The following is a 25,128-nucleotide window of genomic DNA, read 5'->3' on the forward strand; positions in this document are numbered from 1 at the left end:
TTCTACTAGAAGTTAAAAATCTGTATTTCTATTTCACTTTGGTGTGGCTTCACGTATCTTAGCTTGTCCAAAGGTTTTAATTCAACCCCTGTGCTTTGGCTTCTGTCTGGGCCTGAGTCCAGAGGAGCTTTCACTCCAACACTGCTATTTTTTAATGTTCAAAATCTAGAAATGCTTTTATCTAGGAATGCAAGCTCTGCTGTATTTCGTTGTTATCTGATGCTTAGAGAAAAAAGAAAAGAAAATTAAGCAAAAAAAGAAATTGTCCTTTTCCTATTCTCAGAAAGCCTTTCATCAAGCCTTGAGTTGCATTATGAAGCACACTGTATGTGTTGGGAAGCTGTCATAATCTTCAAACTAGAGCTTGCTTCTGGTTCCTGGGACGCCCTAGCTGTAAAAGAGCATGTTTGACATGTTGTAGCAATGTAACATTAATCTGTAGTTTCAAGTCTTTTCTCATGTTAGTGCCATTTCCTCTCTGCTTTACGGTAATTCCACATGCCAGCTTCAGCACTGCTGTATGTTTTGCACAGGGTCATGTTCAGGCAAAAATTTAAGACATGGCTTGGTTCAAGGTATTAGTTTTTCTGTGTTCTCTTCCTGTGGAATGCAGAAAGGAAGAGTAGTTGTTGCAAGCCACACCTATTCAGCTGGAAATAGAGACCGGAAGAAGAAAATGTCTTTGTTCATACTCCTCTCTTCCTTTTTAAAGCTCCTCCTGTACTCTTCATTGACCATAGACTGCTGTACTATATCCATTTGGATAGCAGCTCCTTCTGTACAGTTGTATGGACTTCCTATGAGTCTGTTTATGACAATGTTCCCTAACATTTCTTAGACAGTTTATCATGCTAAGGTTGAAAAGGCCTTTTTGCTGTCTGTGGCTAAATGTGGGCTTATTATCACATTTAAATGGTTCTTGAGGACCAGGTACCATTATTTCAATTGGCACTTTTACAGTATAGTGTACAATGTCAGAGTGCAAACTCTCTGTAAAGAAGATAAATGGAGAAGGAAGACAAATGGAAAAGGAAGGCCGATATTTTTGATGATAGTGTAAGAATACCAGTGGAGCACCCATATAAACACCAACTTTGTCAGAAACTTCAGTAGAGAATTTGTAAGGGAGATGCAAAAGTGTATGTAAGTATCTTTAAGTTGGGTAGTATGCTGTCTTTGAAATTAACCCTTTTTTGCAAAATATGCATTTGTGCAATTCTCAGAAATAATTTCTCTGGATTTGGATTGATTTTATGTGATTTGTAATTATATGTTTTTTGGCTGGGATTACAATAGGCTGTTTGAGCTCTCATATTAGTCGAATCACATGAAGGTTATCAGAGTTTGGATTTGGCTCTGTGATGACAGTGGAATTAACACACATATATATTGTCTGAAACTGGTGTTGTATTTTCAGGAGGCATACTTTATTTTTTTCATCATATGAGTTCCCATGAAGGTTTGGCTCTCTTCTCTGTATGTGAGCAAAACCAACAATAAGCTCCATAAGAACACAACAGTCAAATACCAGATCCAAGAGTCCACATTTTCTGCCCACTGTTTGTGTGCAGAAAGAGGAGGAGTTCTCTTAGGGAGCAAAAGGACTGCCTTTGGAAGTGTGGAAGGAAGAATTAGCTGGATTTTACTACAACAAAACTAGCCAAATGCCTCTGTGTCCTCCTGTATTGAAAGTGAGGGAATGCAAAGCTGACTGCATGAAAAGGCAAGCCCAGATAAAGTGTATGCAGGTCCTGCAACACAGTAACCTGTAAAGCTTAAGGCTGTTGTATAGCTGTCTGGTGCTGTCTACTAAGCACAGGTATGCTCCATCAAGCCTTTGAACCATTCCTGCCTTCTGGATAGAGTACACTATTCTTTTATTTTCAGCTCAGTCACTGCAGGTTCAGTGCATATTCACAGTAATCCAAAATGTTACTGTATCCCCCTATCTATCTATCTATGCCCAAAATTGTTACTGTGTCTTTAAAACCCCTGAAGTTGGAAACCGGAATGGGGAGGTGGTGCCCAGGGCTTTTTAAAAGTTGGGACACTCAGACATATCTCTCTCTTCCTGTTTGGCTTGCCTCTTGGCCTTTTCTTGCCTCTACTCACAATGGTAGCAAGTGGAGAATCTGCATTTTGCAATCAGAAACTGTTTCAGAGTGAATTTTGCAACACCTGTGGACAACACTAAGCCTGAGCTGGTCTGGTGCCAGGCCACTGCACATCAGTGCTGAGAGTCTGTTCTTTCCTTCTCTCCTCTTCCCATTGGAGTAGGGACCCAAGGCAGCACACAAAAACTGGCGGAGTCCAGCAGGTGTCAGGAAGCAGCAGCAAGCAGCAACACTGATCCCATACATGCCAGCAATTCCTGCCTGCCACTAGAACTGCTTTGTAAGCTCCTACCTTCATGGGAAGGTTTGCTGCCATTTTCCCTTTGTCTTTAGAGCCACACACTCAGCTGTGGCAGCCACTATCCTAGGATGGGTCACTCTGCCATTTCAAGTTTCTCCTCGTCTCTGGTGGGGGTCTGTGAGATTTAGCAATTTTGTATCTAGTGATTATTTACTGGTTTCTTTGGCCTGTTGCTATTTTGCTTGCTAGTAAAGTGATATTTTTTCACTTATATCTACTATAAGTAGAAAGGGATTGGTTTAAAATGAACAGGGAGAACTCATTGTAGAGTGTTCCCATTAGTCTTAAACCAAGACAATGCAACACAGGCAAGTGGTTGTCCTCCATAGATTTTTTCTGCTCAGAATTTAGGTATGTTTATGTTTGCAATGATAAAACAATATATTTGGGGGAAAAACAATAGCAAAAAAAACCTTACAAAAAGTAAGTTTACAGTTGTGAAGACTTGGAAGGTGTCTTTATATGCATATCTATATGCAAAGATATTTAAATGTAAATTCATGAACCTAAGGTTTAACTGTCTGCCTGCAGCATGGGGGACTCCTGACTTTGGCCTGTTCTCCATGTCTGTGTTGGAAGGAGCAGCCTGTGGAGCTGGACAGTGTTCGTGATGTACCAGCTGTTTTTTTAATGCATACAGTAATACCTCTTCCACTCAGCAATCCATCACCACCCTCTCATTTTTTTTATACACTCAGCATTTTAAGGCACCAATTCTCTCCAGCTTACTTTTTTGATGCTTGGCTGGAGCTTTCTCCAGTAGCTTTGCAGTCTCCTTACCAGTGAATGATTTGATGTCTTATTGTTTTCATCATGTTAAGTTATTGTGGTGGTCAGCAGCTGGCCTGAAGGCCTCACAATAATAATTAATCCCATTTTATAACTCCCTGTTTTATAACAGAAATAATTAAGATACAACTGAAATTACAGGAGTACCCTGACGGGTAGGTTATGCAATCTGACCAGTGTGGACTGTCGGAGAGCAGGCCCAGGCCGCTGGGGACACAAGCAGCTATTGGCTGGTTGGCTGGGTGGCAACTGGTTCAGCCCATAGGGTTCGACCGCACGGACCTTCAACTCTATATAAGTAAAGGAGGACTCAATAAAAGTGGGCTGTTGTGCATGAACCCAATGTGTCTTGTCACTTGTGTGTCTCCAAAACTGCGACATTAAGTTATTCATTTTATTGTTTTACCTTTCCATTTGCTACTAGAACATTCCTTTTATAGATTTTCTTGTCTTTACACTGCAGTCTGTCAGGTAGAAACATACACCTGGGTAAAGGAATACAATACACAATAACAATAAAATACAGTTAATTTCCCAGGGATAGAGACAAGCAGGTTGCAAGGAAATCTCAGGTTTGTATTTTTTAAGACAACACTGCTTTTCTTAGTATATGTAAATAAATTAATATATATAAAAGGGATGTATATGCATATATGTTCAGACATATAGGAGAATGGTGTCTTTACTGCTTTAGTCCTCCCAAGCATAACAGTACTTGAATGGAAAAGTCAACCAGCAGTGCAGTAATCTAGGTGATAATACAGACCAGAAATAATCTAGGTGATAATACAGAAATAAACCAGCATTTTTTTATAAGCCCATGCCTTCCATGGCACTGTGGCTCATGATGCAAAAGCATAAAATTCATTTAATACACATAAATAAAAAGAAAAGAAAAATTTTCAATTTGTATTCTGAATAAGCTTTTGCTGAAGTATGTTTCTTTTCTTTCTGAGTACCAGTGCAGTAGCATGTATCTCTTCTGCAAAGGGCTTTGACAGAGTATTTACTTTCATAAATTCCTACTCTTATTGCTAATTCTTAACTTCTTGCCTACATGCTTTACTGAAATAAGGTGTTTCAAAACTTCTTAAAAAAAAAGTTCTGTTTCTTCTTAATTTGTTAACCAAGATATAGCTGTTGGGATATAGCAAGTGTTTGGCACAGGTAGAAGATGAGCTGGTAGGTGCTCTTGTATGCCTGGGTTTGACATTGCAAAAATCAGTGTCTGGGTGGAAATCTCAGTTATTTTCCAGAAGGGCAGTTACGCTGTGTAAAACCTTATTGAGGTGTGAGCTACAAAAAGCTAAATGGCAAACTGCACTGTCTCCTGGGCTTCCCCTCTTTCAAATCCTGCATGTGCAGTGCAAAATGCAAAAGAAAAATATGAATATAAAAATCCTCATATGTCATCAAGACAATGATGTTTTTCATGGTTTTTCCCTGGCATTTTATCAGTCTGAAAACAAACATCTAATCCACTCTGTATTTTGTAACTGTTGCATGTCCTTTCTGTGAACCAGCTGCTGCCCCTACTGGGATATTTTGACAACCCCACAGCCCTTATCTTCGGCATCAGTTACTCTTATCACTCCTGTCTTCTCTATAGGTCAGGGCTGTGGGAAGTGTGCTGAGCTGGGGGCTGCCTTGTGCTCCCCAACCTGTTAGCCACCCTGAAGAGTCTGTGCTGCTGGGGTGGAAAGGATAGGGAATTCAAGGTTTGCCCAAGAATCGCTTTCAGAGACTGCACAATGGCCAGTGGGTCAAGCAGCAGGTGGCAGATGGTGTGCTTCTGTTTAGTACCAATTACCCTCTGCTTGCTTCCCTGGCATCCTGCCACTGACTGTATTGCCTTCTTTCTTATACTCCAGATATGCAACATACACTGACTGTCTGTTCAGTCTGATTTGATTTGGGTTTGGCTTGGGTTTTTTGTTGTTGGTACCTTCTTTACCAAAACTCATTGCACTTACTGTGTATTAATGCAGGCAGATTTTGAGGACTTAAGACAGCTAGGGATATTAACATGCACAACATCCCTGCTCCTCTCCAAACCACAAAGCCATGAATGTGTTTTTTTAATGAATGTGTGTTGATTCCAGACTGGTAGAAGAAACCAGATAGATAAGAAGCTGTTGCTCCACCCTGTTAGCTCAAGCTGTGACTGCAAAAGCTACAGCCAGGGTCTTCTAGGCAGTGTACTTCAGACCTGAAATGTGAAGCTCTTGCTATGGAGATTATGTATGATTTCATCTCTGCAGCTATTTCTGGCTCTGTCTTTTGGCAGGATGAAGTACATGACAGTCTATTGTGCAGGAGATTGTGATATGTTAACATTTGCTCTCTGACTAGTGAAGGCACCCACCTACTTTTGCATCCAGAGGCAGCTTGAAAGGTCTCTTCAGTAAAGTTGGCAATACTTAAAATGTAAGGAGTTTGGGTTTTTAGAGTCAGAAAAGAAAATAACATTAATGTCTTGTTATCTAAGAAAAAGTCATCACACTATAAGATGGATGCTAACCTTAGCATCTATGAAAACTGGATTGCCACATCAGCTCATCCCTCCAATCTGCTTGGAAATACAAGTAAGGCAGAAGATCTATGTTTGATCTCTGTTTGGTGTTTCCCTTACACTGGCTGTGAGGGACAGTCTGCTGCTTAGAAAGCTCTCTGTTCAACAAAATATCTTTAAAAGTCTAACAAAGGCTTTGTGCTAGTATCTGAAATGCTAAAATTATTCTTTTTCTTGGTTGAATAACTGGTCCAAGTTAGAGAGCTGTTTTGAATCTTGTGATACTAGTTATCAGAATATGTTTGGATAATGCTAAATATGTAGAGCTGTAGTTCATGTTTATTTGCTATGTTTTCAAGTCTCGTTGTCATGACACCAAAGCAAGGCCATTCATGGTCATCTTTGAAAGGTTGTGGTGATCAGGAGAGGTGCCTGAGAACTATCACCCTGGTCCTGAAAAAGAGCAGGGAGGACCGAGGGAACTATCAGCCAGTCAGCTTCACGTCAATCCCTGGAAAGATGATGGAGTACCTCATTCTGGAGGCCATCTCTATCCACATGGATGACAAGAAGGGGATCAGAAGTAGTCAGCATGGATTCACTAAAGGCAAATAATGCCTGACCAACCTGATGGCCTTCCATGATGAGACAACTACCTGGATGGATGAGGGGAGAGCAGTGTATTGCCTACCTCAACTTCAACAAGGCTTTTGACACTGCCTCTCACAATAGCCTCATAGGCAAAGTCAGGAAGCGTGGACTGGATTAATGGCCAGTAAGGTGGATTGAGAACTGGTTGAACAACAGATACCAGAGTGTTATAGTGGCACAACATCTAATCAGAGGCCTGTCACTAGTGGTGTCCACTAAGGTTAAGTACTGGGTCCAGTAAACTTGTTCATCGGTGACTTGGGGGAAGAGGCAGCAAGTTCACTGATGACACAAAGCTGGGAGCAGTGGCTGATACCTCAGAGGGCTGTGAAGCCCTTCAAAAAGACCTCAGGTGTTTGGAGAGATGGGTAGAAAAGAAGGGTCTGAAGTTCAACAAAGGCAAATGCAGCATCCTGTGCCTGGGGAATAATAACCCCCTGTACCAGTACAGGCTGGGGGTCAAACTGCTGGAAAGCAGCTCTGCAGGGAAGGACCTGTGGGGTCCTGGTGGACAGCAAACTGTCGCTGAGCCAGCAGTGTGCCCTTGTGGTCAAGGTGGCCAATGGTATCCTCAGGTACATTAAGAAAAGCATTGCCAGCAGGTGGAGAGAGGTTGGTCCTGACACTCTACTCAGCACTGGTGAGGCCACATCTGGAGTGCTGTGTCCAGTTCTGGGCTCTTCAGGACAAGAGTGATGTGGAGCTCCTGAAGCAGGTCCAGTGGAGGGCAACAGAGGTGATTAAGAGAACGGAACATCTTTCTTATGAGGAAAGGCCAAGAGAGTTGGGCCTGTTCAGTCTCAAGAAGAGATGAGTGAGGGGAGCCCTCATCAATGTATACAAATATCTGATGTCAAGAGGATGGAACCAGGCTCTTCTCGGTGCTGCCAAGCAATAGGGCAAGAGAAAACAGGAAGAGACTGATGCACAAGAAATTCCAACTGAGTATCAGTACTGTGCAGGTGACCAAGCAATGGAACTGATTGACCAGAGTTTGTGGAGTCTCCCTCACTGGAGATATTCCAGAACTATCTGGATGCAATTCCGTGTAATGTGCTCTAGAATGACCCTGCTTGAGCAGGGAGGTTGGACCAGATGACCCACTGTGATCCCTTTCAACCTTACCCATTCTGTGATTCTGTGAAATGCCTGATAACATCTCATCGATAGAGAAAAGCAGTGCGTATAAATGGGCTATATTCAAATTCTTCCTCCAGAAAATCTGTGATCTTAATCAGTGTTAAATTAACCTGTGAAACTGAGATGAAGGATGTCTAAGTACTCCTTTATTGGAACACTGCGACAAAATATAGTGACCCCCTTTCTCTCATCTGTGCCTGTAATTTTAGTGGCTGTTTGCTAAGGCTACATGTGCTTATGGAAACAGAGAAATGTTTGATAGGCTATCCTTGTCCCATCTCCCACTCAAAGAAGAGCTGTTGCCTGCACTCACTCAGGATCCCCATGGTTTTCTCTGAGGCTTGGAAATCTGCACAGTTGGAGAACCTAAGACATGTCTGGCCCCTGTACCAGTGCTGCCGTCTCCTTCCTTTTGCAGCCTTTTCTTGAATGCCCACCTTCAAGATTCATAGAAGTTGCATGGTATTGCATTGCATTTGTTGTCTCATAAATTAAGCTGTTTGAACAGGGTTAGCAGTAAGTGAATGTATTTTATGGGGTTTTCATTGGCCTTTTATCTTGGAATTGCAAAATTCTATGTGACTTTAACTTGTGGATTTTCACCTACTTTCAGCAGTTAATTTCTTTAAAAAACTGATTTAACAATTCATATCTACAAAATGGTTTTGGCATTTTTAAGCAAAGATGGTGAAAGTGGTTTGTGAAGGAGGGAGGAAAACCAGCTACCTTGTCTTACAAAACAAAGCCAGATAAAGCAAAAGCATTACCTTTAAAAAAAAAGCCTGCTACTTCTCTGCATTGGCTGGATATTAAATTGCAATATTTAACATAGAAATAGCCCTCACTAAGGAGAGCTGTTTTTGAGTTTTCCGCTGAGGAACTAGTTTTGACTGAAAAAAGAGACTGAAAATTCACATAGAATGTATTAATAATATAATTTGCTCCCATTGTCTTCTTGAGACAATGTTGTTTGTATTTCCCTGTCATACATGCTGTAGAAAAAGAGAGAACAGCTCCCAGCATTTCCCGAAGAACCCATGACTGCATGTGTCCTTGCCTCTTTCACACAATGTGTCTCGTAAAGCACAGCGGGGACGATTTGTATTTAATAGGGATGTATGAGTTGTCCAGTTTTTTTGGGGGAAAAAATAGTTAACAAGCTGTCTTAGTTTGAAAGACAAATATCTGCCAAGGAAGGTGGAAACATTCCTGGAATGGAAAGATGACCCCTCCCTCCAAATTATTGTGACTTCAAAAATTACAGGGCTTCCAGGCAAGAATATGGGAAAAGGAATAACAGTTCTTTACTAGAATATATGTATGTAACAAGACAGAACAAACAACAACAACGACGATAAAAAACTCCCCAATAACAGACTTTTGCCACCTGTTAAGCCATTTCCCCTTCGGTGTAGTTACGATCACATCAGCAGGGGGCGCTGTTGGCTCACGTTGAGGCAGAGAAGGTGCAGTACCTCCCCTGCAGCTTCAGGGGGCGCTCAGATGCAAGAGCAGGACCTCCCTGGTGGTGATGGCAGCTCAGAGGAGGGAGAGGGAAGAAGGATCCCCCAGGCACTTATGCAAATGGTGATCCATCTTTAGTACCACTAATTGCAGCCGGTACATGCTGGGAAGGAAGGCAGGGCTTTATCACAAGGTCACACTATCGTATAGAGAAGAGGTCCGGCGGGGGCAGCTTCAGCTTCAGGTGGCTCGCCAAGCAGTGGCTCTGAGGAGGGGAGGGAAGGAACAACTCCCCCAGGCACCCACGTCGACTGTGCTGGTCTCTCTCGGTGCTGGCAGCTGGCGAAGTCTCAGTCAATGGAGCAGCCAGGACTCTCTTTCTCTCTTGCAAGCAACGGACTTACAAGCAGGTGGCAGGCAGAGCTCCATGGCAGTGTTGAAACCGCTGTGCAGGAGAGGTCCTAGGTGAAAAAAACCCCAGGAGGAAAAGGCTACTCCCACCCAGCTAAGAAACTCCAAACCCCTGTTCCCCTCCCCAAAACAATTTCAACGGCATATCAGGGTGCTTGGCTACTTCTTTTGTTCCTTAATCACTGTCTATTTACCTAAAAAGCCACCCCCAGCATTTTCCTGACAACAAATGGGAAGAAATTCATTTGAGAAAACCTAACCCTCAGCACAAGTTCATCATGAATGTTTCATGTGAAGCATCAGGGGGTTTAGCAGGGCCAGAAGATGATGAGAAAGACAAGCCATGCAAGATGTCACGCCAGCCAATCTAAGGGATGGAGTTTTTCATGTAAAACTTTGTGCACATTTGATGGCCCAGTACCTGAACAAGCTCAGTGTTGGGGGTTGGCAGGGTAAGTGTTATGCTGGAGAGGAGGCTGATAATTCTTTGGATCCAACACATGACTACTCAAAACTCCCTTGAAAGCTTTAAATTCTTTGGGAAAAATTGATGGAAAGCACTAAGTTAAGGCGGCATTCCCTATTTGACAGATGAAGTATGATCAGTGAGGCCACCATACCATGTGTTTAATAAGATAAGTACAAGAGAAGACAATACAACTTCCAATTATAAAAAAATCTTTTTCTAATTGCTTTGTAGGTGGTCTTTGAGGCTTTGCACAATCTGGAGCCTCGTGGGTATGTTGTCGGATGGATCATTGCCATCAGTTTGTTGGTGGGAATTCTCATCTTCCTATTGCTGGCTGTGCTCTTATGGAAGGTAAGGTAACAGATGCAACATAATGCCAAAGCTAATCCCAGGGGAAAAAAGCTTAAATTTATCCTCGTATTTAACATCCATTTTCTTTAGGAACTGAATAATTGTCTATTCCATTACAGAAGTCATTAGTCAGCAAAACCAATTTCATATACAAGCTTTTGTGAGAGACTCATGATGTAGAGAAGAAGTGAAAAAGTGGGGGTTTTTAGAGCCTGGTTATTAGAAGTTGAAACCTCTGATAACCATTTCAGGACAATGGAAGGTCTCTCTTAGAAATCTACTGTTATATTACACTTAGATACTTTGCATTTCTATGTTCTTATGATGACTGAGGTTCACTGATTTCAGCAGAATTTCCTGAAAATCAGGCCAGCTTGCTTGACCAGCAAAGAGATTGGGTGCATGTCTAGCAAAAACTACTTGGTAGCTGCTTTCCAAGAGGTAGATGCCCTTGGGAGAGGAGTATCCAGCAATAAATTCTTCAGATCCCTCAGACAAAGAGTTCCCGATCAGTAAAATGCCTTACCAGAGCAAGAAGCATCTCGACCTGTTAAAAGACAGCCTTCACACTGTCTCTGATAAGGCACAATTCTTTTACCCAGGGACTGTTATGGGGTAAAACTGGGCTGATGCTAACACTTGCCAGCAGCCATCTGGTGTGGTAAATATGAAGGGTAAGGAACTTCAAGTGTTTTCGTTTTTCATTTCCCTGTTACCAATCCATAAACTTAAAAGACCACAGTCAAGGTCAGGGACTGTCTTTGAGAGAACTAAATCTCAAACGCAGAATGGGAACAAGTCCAGCATTATTTTGCTTCCCATGGCAGACATCCAGCAACCTGACTTGCACTGTTTAGTAGCATGTGTGCTGCAGGCTCTCCTAGCTGGCTGTTCTGAGACTGGAGGTCACAGCCCCAATGTGCTGCAAAACGACATATTGCTGCAGGTTGTGAAGCTATAAAATGGATTTAGAAATCTAAAACTAGCCATGCAATTCTTATTTTAAATTATATAGATGTGTGTGTAGTTGGTTTATAGATTATACAGTACATCATATAATATATAAATTTTATATGGGTTATAGATTTAAAGTATTTTTATAATCAGTTTTGAAGATTTTTAAGCACTGACTGGGCAGCTTCATTTGGAAAACAATGTCTGACCACAGTCTAGAATATCTCATAACTTCTGTTTCTCTGGCATTTGGGAAATACTTCTGCTTTCTGTGTCAGAAATAGTAAAAAAAAAAAATAAAAAAAAAAAATCTGTGCAATTAAGACTGAAGAATAACCATGAGAATGGAAAAATGTGAGATTGGAAGAGGCCCAGGGTTTATGTCTCAATGACACACAGTTTTGATAAAGGAGTTAGTGCTGCTGATACCTATATGACTGATTTCATATTGCTCATTTCATATCATAAAAAGGCATAAGATGAACTGTTTGAAAATATGCAAGACAAGAGAAATATCACCCTGTGAGTCTTCAGGTAAAACTTGCACAAGTTCAGTTCTTGGTCTCCACTGGAGTTAATACAGTCCTTTGCTTCCTGGGTTAATCTCGATACTTTGAGCTCTTTTAAATTTTATAGGGATCATTTAGTACATGTGAAGCAACTGCCATTTTGTTGCATGAAAGCTTTGAGAGAAATTCCAACTAACAGGAACAAATAGCTATAACTGGGGTTACATAGCTGTTTTTGCATGCATATGTGCTGAGGCAAAGGAAGTTGAGAGGCCTTGCCCAGAGTCAGAGATGACAGTCAGGCTTTGCCAGATGAGTTCCAGTACTTTATCCACAGATTTGCATGATTAATAAAGTATCCAGTAATTTAAGGTTTTGTTTTAGAGAAAAGTGATTAAAACTGTGCAGCTGCTATCAGCCAGTATTTTAATTTATCTTAGTTTGAAGCACAAATATATATAACTTATACTTTGCACTCCCTAGTTACTGTATTTATTAAAATTATGGCAGTATTAAAGTTGAGATAAAACTGATATGGGAAAGTTGCAGTCCTACAGAGGAATCTTGTCTGATTGTAAATATTTTTTAGACAAAATTGGCCAAGTACATCCTACAGTCATTCCTAAATTTTGTGTGTGAAGAAGTAAAAAAAAAAAATCCCAACATTATATTAGAATTTAGTTTTTAAATGTGGAATGAAAGAACAGATTTTAATTAGATGGAGATTTGGATATTTTAGAACGGCCAATGAGAACAAGAATTTACCCGAATTTTAGGACTAGATTATAAAATAAATCATATGTTTATTAAGAAATTAATTTGAGCTAAACTGTGGTGCTGGAAGGCAGCTGTTTACACAGAAAAGAGTAGGAGCTGGAGCAAATTCATTGTAACAGAACTGAGCACTGGCCTTAGTGCAGAGTGTGCTGGCCACGTCTGTGTCTCAGCCCAATGTGGAAAGTACACTCTTGCTGTGTGCACGACTACACCACAAGTGGCGCAACACAATGGACAAATCCTCAAACATGCTGATGTTTTGCAAATGGAGTAAACAGTTCCTTAAAGTTGTAGAAGAATACTAGAATACATGTAAGTATTTCACATTACACACTGCTAGAATTAATAGCATTAGCAGGAGTGAGACTTCAGGGACATTCCAGCACAAAATTCTATTTTGAATCAGAATAAGTTTACTGTGCATCGTACTAAGAAGAGTATGGTAATTACTTTATTAATTATTTGTAGATCTAAAATTGCACAGTTTAGGGGGTTCATGTCAATGGAAGTGATGTTAAATGTTTGGTTGTTTCACTTCAAATAAAAGCTTATTTATTCATGTGCAAGATCACAGCCATGTTTATACACACATAAAAAGCTTTTTAGCTTTGAGCTTGATCAGTTTTTAAGTGGCTTTGCTTCTCCGTTTATTTTCATATTTAATGTAGACATTGTGCATCCTCTGGTTTAAGTGCATACAGATTCAGAGGGGGTGAGCAGCTTTTCCCTGCCTTCCACAAGATACCATGCATAAGGCACACTGGCAAGGATTCCCCCATTTTTGCCTATTTTGTTGGACAACCCAACTTGTGGCTTTTTGTATCTTGTTCATCTACTCTGCGTAACTTTGTGTAGGCATCTGTGGGGACATCCTCTCATACTTGCCAAATTCTCTGCAGCATAGCTCACTCTCCACACTCATGCCTCACCTGTGGTTGCCTATGTGCAGGAGGAGCAGGAAGAGCAGGAGGAGCTCTCATGCTGTTGCCCACAGCATACATTTTGCTTTTTTATGTGGAGATTGGCATATACCCCTTTGGTGGCCTCCAGATGCTTGTGGAAAATGGAGCAGAAGAGGAGGTTGCTTTTCTTCAGGCCAGCTACCCACATGCTAGACAGGCCTGTAGTTTCACAAGCGCTGGCAAAAATTCAGGAGGGAAAGGCAGTGATGGCCAGTTTATTTTGGTGAGTGCTGTCCTAAACACACTTCCCTCAGGTGTCAGGACTGCAGCAGCAATATGTGAGGACAAAGTCTCCTTCAGGCATAGTGTATTTATGCACATGTAGACCAGGTATACACCCTGCAAATGCAAAACTGAAGCATGATATATTCTAACACAATAAATATTCTATTAATGATAGTAGTGCTTTACAATGTTTTGGATTGAAATTTCTACTTTGAACTGGCTTGAGTTGTGAAATGAATTATTTAATCCATATCATTTTAGATTAAGTGCACAGAAAAAAAGTTATCAAAGAGGGAATGTGTAAGTGAGCACCAGGCTGGACATTTGGGGAGCTGAGTGATCCATGGAGCCAGTTGTGGAAGTGATTTTCAAAACAAAGATTTTATATTCATTTACATTCATTGCAGCAACATTATTTTCTTTCTCTGTGGTATATTTAACACAGGAAATGGACTTTTATCAAAATTTATTTATCTTGACATTAAGCATCTCTCTGAGCTGAGCCTGTCCCTGTGGTATCCAAGCTCTGACTTGTCTAGCATAGCTTTCTGGATTCCTGGGTCAAAGAATTTATCTCTAGGTGTCCCTTATGTAATAAGAACCTCTTCTTTGTGGGTTTTTGAGAGGATTGTAGAGAGGAGGGCAAGGAGAGTAATACCCACATACGTTGTTTTTTGACTAGCCAGAGGGTAGGTACCTGCTCTTCAGTGTTAGCTACACAGTATAGTTTTGCCTTTTGTCTTAAAATGAGAGTTTGAAGACTTTTTTTTTTAGTTTTTAGGAGAAATAACTTGTGACTGCACAAGTGTCTTTGAAAGAACACTTGTATTCCCCTACACGGAGTAGTTGCCATTGCCTCACATATTGTTTCAGCATTCAGAAGATATCTGAAGCTAACCAAGGCTAAAGCTAACTTGAAATTCATCTATGTACAAAACCAAAAAAGCTTTCCCCTTTTTGAAAGGAGACGCTTTCTCTTACCTAGGGCCTCAAACATTAAGTATTTTTAAATGGGCCAAAACATACAGCTCATCATGTTCCAGTGAAAGAAAAAAATATTCGTAAACTCTGCACCTAATCTTTGCCAGTGGTTGTTGTGTATACTGTGTTACAAGCCCCAAACCATTTTCTCTCCCTTTCATTTACAGCTCAGGTGGCAGTGTGTAACTACTGTTTCCTGAGCAGTCATCATACCAACCCCCTTTCCTGGTGGCCAGGTTTTGGAGTAGTAGCTCTGCAATGAAATAAAACTGATTTTAAAAAATACCACATAAACAAAACAACACCACACTTTCCTTCCGAGGTGTGTAGGGAAATACGGCACAAAACCTCTTTGGGTTTCAGTGTAGGGGAGTAGTGTGGCTGTTATACATACATGCACACACACACACATGCATATATATACATAATCATAGAATCAAGGTTGAAGAAGACCTCCAAGATCATTGAGTCCAACCTTTGACCAATCACTACCTTGTCAACTAGACCAATGGCACCAAGTGCCACATCCAGTTGTTTCTTCAACACTACCAGAGATAGTGACTCTACCACTTCCCTGAGCAGCCCATTCCAGTGCTTAACCACTGTTTCAGTATCCAACCAAAACCTCCCCTGGCACAGCTTGAGGCCTTTTCCTCTCATCCTGTTACTAGCTGCCTGAGAGAAGTAGCTGACTCCCATCTGCTACAGCCTACTTTTGGGTAGTAGTAGAGATCAGTGAGGTCTCCCCGACCCTTCTTTTTTCCAGGCTGAACAACCTTAGCTCCATCAGCTACTCATTTTATTATTTATTCCTGTCTTGGTTTTGAAAGACAGGTGTCTGCTAAGGAAGGCAGAAGCCTCCCTTGAAGTGGCAGATGTAACCCCTTTCCCTCTGAGTTATTATAATTTTGAAATCAAGGACTTTTAGGAAAAGATGTGGGAAAATAGGAATAACAGTTATTTACTATTATATATATAACCAGTCAAACAAACAACAATAACTATGACAGTAACAGCAAACAATCACAAACCCAGTCCCAGCCTTCTCGGCTGTCGGGCCCTTTCCCCTCGGGTGCAGTTCCGCTCGCAGCCGGCAGGGGCGCTGGCGGCTCCCGGTGAGCAGGGCAGGTGCGATGGTTCCCCCGCGGCTGCAGGGGGCGCTCCGGAGCGAGCTCGGGGAGCACGCGGCAATGGTGGCTTGGGATCCCGGGAAGAGATGGAACAAAGGCTTCACAAACCCCTGGGCAGCTGGCCCCGGTGTTCAGCCGGACTTTGGGAACAGCAGGCTGGAGCGGCAGGCTGGAGCAGCAGGGATGAGCACAAATCCCAGAGGCCAGACGAGATGTATCCAAATCAGGAACCCCCCCGGAGGTCGGGCAGGCAGGGTGAGCACGGCTACAGCACAGCGAAGGCTCGAAGCAGCAGCAGGGCAGGGCAGCCACAGCCTGGCCTCCGGCAGGGCAGGGAAAGCGGCTTTGGGATCCTGGCGTTGTTTCCAGCGGAAAGAAAAACGGCTGAAAAAAGAACCAGCAGCTCCTTTCTCTGCAGCTTCTCTCTCTGAACGCCGAGAGCGAACTGACCCCACACCCAGGTGAAACAAAGGAGTACCCAGGCCCACCCCACCCCCAATGGGCAGCTCTTTTGTCTTTCTGAAGTACAGCCATTTGTCCCCTAGCAACATGCATATGGGAAAAAATTAACAGGAAAAAAACTAGGACTAAACTAAAACCTCAACAATTCCATAGACCCTTCATCAGTTTAATTATCCGTTCTCATGACTTGTGTCAGCATCTCAATGTCTTGAAGTGAATGGCTCAAAACTGGACACAGTACTTGAGGTGCAGCCTCACCAGTGTTGAGTACAGGGTCACTGCCCTGATCCTGCTGGCCACACTATTGCTCATACAGGCCAGGATGCCATTGGCCTTATTGGCCACATGGGCACACTGCTGGCTCATGTTCAGCCATCTGTTGACCAGAACCCCCAGGTCCTTTCCCGCTGGGCAGCTTTCCAGTCACTCTGTCCCCATCTTGTGCATGGGGTTGTTGTGACCAAAGTATACACTTATATATGTGTACATATCCATATCCATTTCCTGTCTCAAACTCTGTCTCTCTCTCCCCCCTACTCTATTCATAAATATCATCTGTCCAGTAAGAGTACATTTCAATTTTTAAAAAGTCCCCCAGCTGGTTGTAATAGCTATATAACTTCGAACATTGTTTTAGAGGTGAGGACAGAGAAACCTATTAAAACTGAGTGGCATTTCATATCTTTGGTGAAAGTAGTTTTGTCTATTCAGAGTTCACATGCTTCTTCCTTTCTGTACATATAATTCCAAGATTAAACCATTATGTACTATGCTGAAGCCAAAAATTAAGAATCATAATTGTTGTTCAGATAAACAAGGCAGTCAGCTCAACTTGCTGTGAGAGTACTTACTAGGCACTACTGATGGGAAGGGTGTATTTCACAACTGCGCTAGTTTGAAAGCAAACCAGTGGAGGAGTTGACTCTACACAAATATTTTGTGAGAGATTCCAAGTCAGAACTACAATTTAATAGGAAAATTACAATAAAGGCAGTAATACAGAAACACTGGCTTAAACTTACAGAGTCAGAATACGAGCTGATACCCTGTTGGTCAGGGTGGTGGTAGCAGTCCAATTAAACAGTGATAGCAGTCCTGCTGGAGTGATTGATGTGGTCTTGTCAAAGCGGTTTTCCTGTAGAAAAGGTCTGGTCCTTCTCTGGAATTCCAGTGGTGGTTATCGAGAGCTCCTGCCCTCTGGGAATCCAGTGGCGGTCCTCTCGTGGTATTCCAAGCCTCAGATTATATACAGGCAGGCATGTTCAGTTCCTCCCCAGGGTGGGGCATCTCACAATGGGATAGTGTAATTCTGTGAGTGATGCTGGGAGACATTGATGGCCCATTAGTGGAGATGCCCCCCTCCCAGGGTAGCTGCTGCTTCCCCAGAGGGAGTTACCACGGCTGAGTCATGGAGAAGATAAAGAACACTGCTCCACCCATTTTAACAACTTATGTAGATGGTAGTAGAATATGTACTTTTAGTTACATTTTGCATTGTAACCCAAGAGAACAGCTCACAAAGGTCTTCCCCACAGAGATGTAGATGGATGCGCCAGTTGCCTCGGAACTTACAAAGTCTATATTTCTTCTAATTTCTTTTGGTTTTTTCTTCATCATCCTCTCTCCTTAATTTAAAACCATGTCAACAATATCTTTTCAAACTTCCTTCCAAGTTCCTGCCCCACTTTTACCTCTAATTTTTCAGGTTGTCTCATTCACAAAAATATGATCCCTATGTATAGGAACCTAATTGCCCATACCTGTCCTGTCCGTTCATAAAAACTGTGACTTTATTTGGGTTCTCTGAAATTCCTCTTTCTGGAGTCCTCGAAGCATTGCATTCTCTACAGTTTTTCTGATAAACTTTTCAATTTTATTGCTTTTGCTACCCATTTATCTAGTTGCTTTAAGTAAGTTGTAACTTGCTATCTCACGTGTAGGCTTCTCAGGGTACTACTTTTTTGATATAGACTCTAGGTTCAGTAGACCTAGAATAAGTTTTTTTCAATATTATCCTGTTACAAGTATTAAAAGTGCAGTCAGGTGATAATTAACTTCTGTGATTCAAGACCAAACCCATATTATCTCCCAAACATGGATAGATCTTAATTTTGCATAATATCTACGAAACCCTCAGGAGGAAATGGGACAATGAATGGGAATGTGGTTGGCTGTCTATAGAAATAATGAAGTTTTCACCAGGCAGAAGTTGAGAGATCACCTGAAATGTGCTTATTTTCTTAAGGGACAATCAAAACTTCTTTTATCGTTTCCTTTTCCTGAACCAAAGCAAGCACCACAAAATGTTTGTAGACCCTTGGCTTCCTGAGACCAAAAGGGTTTGTATTCTTGCCACAGTGACTCAAACTTTGGGTTTTCTACAGTACATTACTCTGATGATTTGCTGTGCTTTTTGAATTCTGACTGGATGCTGCAGGAAGATTGAGTTTGGTCATCTTTTATTTGTTCTTACACAATTAAATGGTTAATGCTGCTATTGTAGCCAAAATACTGCCTTCACCAGTGAGCTTGCTGGCTGCCATGTAATATTTGTTCACTACCCTCAAGAGAAAGATTGGCAACATTTCAGTTGTGGTATGTGTCCAGTACTTGTAAAATGCCTTTGTTATCTTTCTTGATAAAATGAGCTATGTAAATGTGCAACAATAATGTTGTGACTGAGTGTTCTCTGTAGTCTCAGTGTCCTCCAAATGAGAGCTGTGCATGCCAGAGTACTTTGAGAACATCACAGCCATTGCAGCTGTGTTGCTCTTATCCTGGCACCATGCAAACAAATGTAATCCACTGGCAAGAGAGAGGTAGGGCTGTGATTCAGAATGTCTTTCAGAAAAGAGGAAAGATAGCCATCATTTTCAGAAGTCTAAACCAGAAGAAGAATGCATGTGTAGACTGAAAAATTGCAAATAAGTACCAAGGTTTCCCACTACCAGAACACAACGTGTACTTATTGGTAGTACACTCAGACCCAAATGCCAATAACAGAGCAAATGTAATTTGCCTAGTCTGAATTCTATCTTTAGGCTTGGTGTCACAGTGGGAAATCCTGTATTATAACTTATATCAGCCATAGCCATTTCCTTCTGGTTTGGCCAACCCATGAAAGTGACTTATTCTGATAATTGCGAACATGGTTGTCTTGGTTTGAGACAAATTTGGAGGAAAAACAACCGAAATGAACGTCCCTCTGTTAAAAGGCAGATTTCAACAGCCCCTCCCCCACCAGGTTCAGAAAGAAATTTCTCGGACGAAAGTGAAAAAAACCTATTTATTTAACAAACAAAGTCCATGCAGGCATGGAAAAAAGAATGATGTTAAATAATAAAACCTCTTGCTGTGGAGAAGAAACCTGGGTAGATTCAAAGTCCTTGTGGGTGTGGCTCTCTCCTCTCTGGAGCTGGGGTTCAGCGTGGGCCCCTCCAGGCCATGGTGTACGGCCTCCTGGTGACTGTTCTTGCTGAACAGTCCAGAAGAAAAGAAGAAGAAGCCAAAGTCCCAGGAAACTCCTTGCTTTAGATAATGAACAAGAAGCTAGCTAAAAAGCAAAGGAGTTTAACTCTCCGTCTCTCCCCTGAGAAAAGAGAGCCAAAAGCTGGCTAAAAGCAGGAAGGTGCTTTCCTCCGCTCCACCGCAAGAACGCAGGGGAGTGTATATCTGTGTCCTTGAACACAAAACTGCTCGGCTCTATTTTCTTCCCTTTCTCTTGGACCCAGCTTTAAGACACGGAAAGGCACAGGATTCATGTCTGGCATAGAGCAGGCGATAGGGGATACAGCATGATAAAGTCACCCCAAGACAATGTGTTCTGGGTTGCAGTGTATTCTATTACCATCCTCATGAGCTGTTGAAACCAGGTGGGGCAGTGTTTCCTTGCCTTCTCCCTCTGGACTATCTTCTGTTAATGAGCCCATCAATGCCTTGCCTCATGACTAATCATCCCATTGTGAGATGCTTCACTCAGAGGGAGGAACCAAGCATTCCATCCTGGATATAATCTGAAATTCCAAACACCACAGAAACCCTTTTCCACTGGATTTCCAGAGGACAGGAGCTACATAGCCACCACTGGACCTTCCAAGGAAGAGCAGACCCTTCTACAGGATCATTGCTTCAACAGAACCACATCCACCACTTTAGGAGGACTGCAGCCACCATTTTATTGGACTGCTACTGCCACCCTGACTAACAGGGTGTCAGGTTGTATCCTGACTCTGTCAGTTTGAACCAGTGTTTTCTGCCTTTTTTTAAAATTTCCCTATTAAATAGTTATTCTGACTTGGTGCCTCCCACTGGTTTGTTTTCAAACTAGTACACAATGGTACAACTTTCATTCAAATATTTTTGACAGATCAAGTATATCAAAGTATGATTGTAAAGTTGCTTTTTATTGAAACCAGGAAATGGTCTTTAGTCTCTGGTTTTCAAACAAAGCAAAAAATATTCCACTAGTGTTTCTTTCTTTTCTTTGGAGAGGAAATGGAACATATGGATTGAGATATGTTTTAAATTAATTGTGTTTACAGCAATGATATCCTTAGTTACTGTCCTATTCCCTGTTGAGATTTTAGAAGACAGTTTTATCTAGACGTATCTACAGTAGACATTGTGTTCCTTCTCAGTTTTGAGAGTGATAATCAGAGATGAACTTTTGTTGATGGCTGTGTTCATTCTACGACTTCTTAAAAAATAAACTATATAGTAAAATTTTGCAATAGGTAAAAATTTTAAAACTATTTGGAAGTGTTTGTAAGTTTAAATGTTGGCCAATTCTCTTTTTAATTACACTTGTAAGTATACTTGTAACATCTGTCTTGCAAGATACTGTACATAGTTACTATCCTGTGAGATGCAAGAAGTTTGTGCTTTCATTAAACTCAGATTACCCTAACTCAGCACTGAAAGATCTTTGTAAGTCCAGTCATTGGAATTCTCTTCATTTTTGAAGCACTGATATTGTAGCAGGTTGAGTTCGAAACCGGGCAGAAACACCAATTAAATGTAGTGGTTTTGGTTCAAAATATTCATTACTTACTTATTTTCCTTCTGTGAGATAAGAATTAGGAGAAAAGCAAAGCAGGCACAAACCTTAAACAGTTGCAGTACAATGAAAGAGTTTTATTACTAATAGAATTAAAAGTAAAGAGAAAATAACAAAAAAAAATTAAAGCAAATCCCCCCTCTGCCCCCCTTCCAGCACTTCTCTCCTTTTACCCAGCTCACACAAGGATAACAGAACATGGGATGTTAGTCAGTGTTCCAGTTCTTGAAAAGTCTCTCTCTTATGCTTAAGGAAAAAAGGGTTTTTCCTTCAGTTGCACGTGGTTCCCAAACTGCCACCAACAGCAGACCCGCCCGGAAACAATCTGCTGTGTGTAGAACATCTCTCCCATGAAAAATCTCACAGTTCCTTCACACTGCAAAACATGGGCCATCACATGGGGTTATTCATCTTTTTAAGGATAAGTTCTTTTGGCCTGCACACGAAGGCTTTTCTTCGCCACAAGTCTCTAGCAGCCTCTTACTACTATATAGCCTGGCATCGGCATTCTTCACAATCTTCACAGGCACACGAAGATACTCCATCCCCCCATGTTCTTCAAATGGATTAAAGAGACAAACAGTTTGTGGTATTACAGTTTCTTACCACGGCATGCAAGAAGGTTTCTTTTAAGCTGCGCGCCAGAATCCCGGCACCGCCCTCTTTTCTCCCGTTGCCATTTCCAGCTCCGTCCCACGTGACTCACTTCTCTTTCTCTCTGACTCTGACGCCGCCATGCTGAAGGGTGTTCTTGTTCAGGCTTTATGGTGGAGAAAGCCTCACTCCCTCTGTGCTGCTGGCTGCGTGGTGTCCTCTTCAGTTCAGCACGAAGTGTGCTGGCTGCAGACAGGAGGCTCTGCCGGCTCCCGCTGACTCCGCCGGCTCCGCATGGAGAGGAGAGGGACCTGCCGGTCCCCAGAAGCCGCGCTGGATGGGTTTAGCTGTGAGCAGTCCATGGCTGGTTTTAGCTGCCTGCAGCTCTGGGACAGTCCCCCCCCAGCGACCCAGGGTCCGTGACGCAGCATTGGGAAAGGGGGGAAGGGGCAGTGGCCCCGGCCCAGCCCGGCCCGGCCCGGCGGGGCCGGGAGGCTTGGAGCCCCCCACCCACCTTCCAGCAGGCGAGCTCTGACAAAAAGGGCCAGTCACGCCTTTCTGTGCGGTTTAAATATGTAAATTGTGAGAAGCGTCATTGGTCTCAAAGACTGTCCATCAACTCAGGGTCAACCCAATACAACTGTAAATAGTAAGACCTTAACAAAAGTTATTATGTATGCACAAATGAATCACAGCCTAGATGAATGAGTCTTGTCTGATGCACCTACATGATAAAGATACGGTACCTACATGATAAAGATATTCCAAGGGTAAATAACAGAACTAACAACTCTACTCACCAGATTACTAAGTAGCTCCATTGAAGCCAACTTAACAGCTCCTGGGAGAAAAGTTGCACAAGAATTGGTTAGAGGAACAAACTGTTAATGAGTGGGTGACACTCTAGCATCAGTGACAATGGCAAGGCATGTTGTATTAAAAAAACTAATGTATTAAATTAGGTTGTCTGTACTGGTGTCCCTCTCTATGTGCAGTTAACTGTTTCGCATACCTAAATGCATCTTTTCCATGCATGCTGCTAGTCTGAATTGTGCATCTACTTCGAGATACCTAGCCTTAGTGACTGTTTTTTGATATTTGGCCTTTCAGATAGGTATAGAGCATTTGGTTAAAATAATAGTTTATTTAATTATCCGTTTATGAATTTATGAATGCTCTTATCAGAAAAAAATTTTATCTTATTATTCAAAATTACAAAGTAACTGCCTAATAAAATGTGTGTTTAAAAACTATGCACATTTTAGTATGAAAAAAATTTACTTCTAAAATCTATGAAGGACTACAGATCTTCTCCCAACATACCAGCAGTAATATCTCAAGAAAACTTAGCCAGATTAGATTAAAGTAAGTTAACAGTTAAGTGCTATTTTGTGTACATTGCTAATTCTTTTGTGCCATAGCAATGTCTATCAGTTGCAATACTTCGGGATCAGATACAGATGGTAGGTATCAAATTCTTCCATAGTAGCTAAACAAAATGTTTGTAGCGGAGAACTTACCTTTAAGCAAGCTGCTGAACTTATCTTTGCCTCAGTTCCCCAGCTGTATAAGTATATATGACATTGTGTATATGTAGAAAGTGTATATTATATATGTGGGTACAGCCACTTGTAGAATGGCAATGTTTGAATCACATGTATTTATTTTCTTGTACTTGTTTCATTGAGTAAATGAAGACCTACATTACAAGAAAGTTAAGGGATTTGCCCCTCAAAAAATCAGTGAAAGACTGAACAAAGCCAGACCTCCTGAGTCCTCATGAGCTTACTTTAGTCACACTATCATCCTTCCTCCTAAATGCACATTTTCTCCTTTAACTATAGACAAGACACATGGCTCCTCTCCAAACATGCCTTTTCCTCACATGGTGACCCAGGATTCAGAGTTTGACAGTTCTTGGTGGAAAAGCTGATACAAATATCTGTTCGTGACCCCTATGTACTGTGGCAAGCATCCCTTAATTGGGATAAAGGACACACTGCATCCTCCTGAAACTGATGGCTTGCCAGAATTATCCAGTGATGCCTTTTCTTGGTCTTAAAATCAAGAGTTAAACATGGTTAGAAGGGAAAGAGAGATTTTACCTTGGTATTTATTTTAAGGACCCTTAGGTGCACTACGTCCAGGTCGAATGCACCGAAACGCACACCACAATGCACACCCCCAAAATATCTGGTATAACATTATAGGTCTTACTAATTACCATATCTATCAAAAATTCTTCAATGAGAGGCTTGAATGAGCCCCCCCCCCCCCCCCCCGAAGGAACCTCCTGGATGGTTCTATCTTAGTTTACAAAATGTGTTCTGGAGAGGACCTTGGTGTCTGGGGCACACTATCCTCTACCTACGAAGCTTCTAAAATATTTAGTCTTAGCTGACAAACAAGTCTAAGAATGTAGGCAAAAAGCACTAAGAATACAGAAGTTGTAAAAAGGTATAATGGGTATAAAAGAAAAGGCAAAAAATCATCATGGCATCACAGGGCCATGCAAACCCAAGTGCAAAGTGTTTTTACCTGCCTTCTTGGTGGTAGTAAAATGAGATACACTTAATAGTGATTGATCTCTGCATGGGGAAATACTCCACACTTCCAGTCTCAACAGCACTGCTTCTCAGATATTGGGCGTGTTGTTCCTCTGCTGACTGGTGGCATCTTAAGGGGGTGAGGTTCCTGGCCCTGCTTTAACCCATGTATTTTTCTAGGTGTGGTACTGTTTATGTGAAGGGAGAAGTGCTCAAGTAGCACGCACCCAAAAAAGGTGAGATGCGTAAGTTAGTTGTGAATGGCTTGGGACATCCACCCAGATTAGCAATGTGGCAGTAAAAGATTCATTACATAAATACAGACTGTTCATCAGGTATGACTGAACAGTGCTTATAGTAGATAAAGAAATTGTATACCAGAGAAAAGATAGCTTGTGACTAAGGCACTGAATCCAAAGTATGTTGTCAAAGCCTAATTCAATAGGAGATTTCTTCAGTGGTTCTTACATTTTATTTCTTACCCCTTTGTCAGTACTTACTTTGCTCTCTTTTCTTTTTACTTATTGGCTTGCACTGTGGTCAGTAACCTTGTCAATAGAGTAATATTGTTAAAAATCAATATTTCTTGTTTGCAGTTTAACACCCACTATGCACTAGAGAAACTTAATTGAAAACTAAGAAGTGGCAAAACTCTCTGATACAGTTTTGAATTTTGTTTGAATATTGTTCTTCACAAACCTCTATTCCTAACTCAGTTATAGTCTTGAAA

At 41.6% G+C, this 25,128-nt stretch overlaps 1 protein-coding gene across 1 annotated transcript in view; it reads left to right on the forward strand.

Moving 5' to 3' along the window:
• Window positions 1–25,128, forward strand: part of ITGA9 (integrin subunit alpha 9) — a gene marked incomplete at both ends in the record, with an annotated part of 234,473 nt that overhangs the window by 194,758 nt on the left and 14,587 nt on the right. Inside the window, one exon of the mRNA XM_082281815.1 lies at window positions 10,083–10,202. Within this exon, the coding sequence (XP_082137941.1) occupies window positions 10,083–10,202 (120 nt within the window). The remainder of the gene's footprint in view (window positions 1–10,082; window positions 10,203–25,128) is intronic.

Source organism: Coloeus monedula (genome assembly GCF_965178545.1).
Source record: "Coloeus monedula genome assembly, chromosome: 1".
In the NCBI taxonomy this organism is placed as follows: Eukaryota; Metazoa; Chordata; class Aves; order Passeriformes; family Corvidae; genus Coloeus; species Coloeus monedula.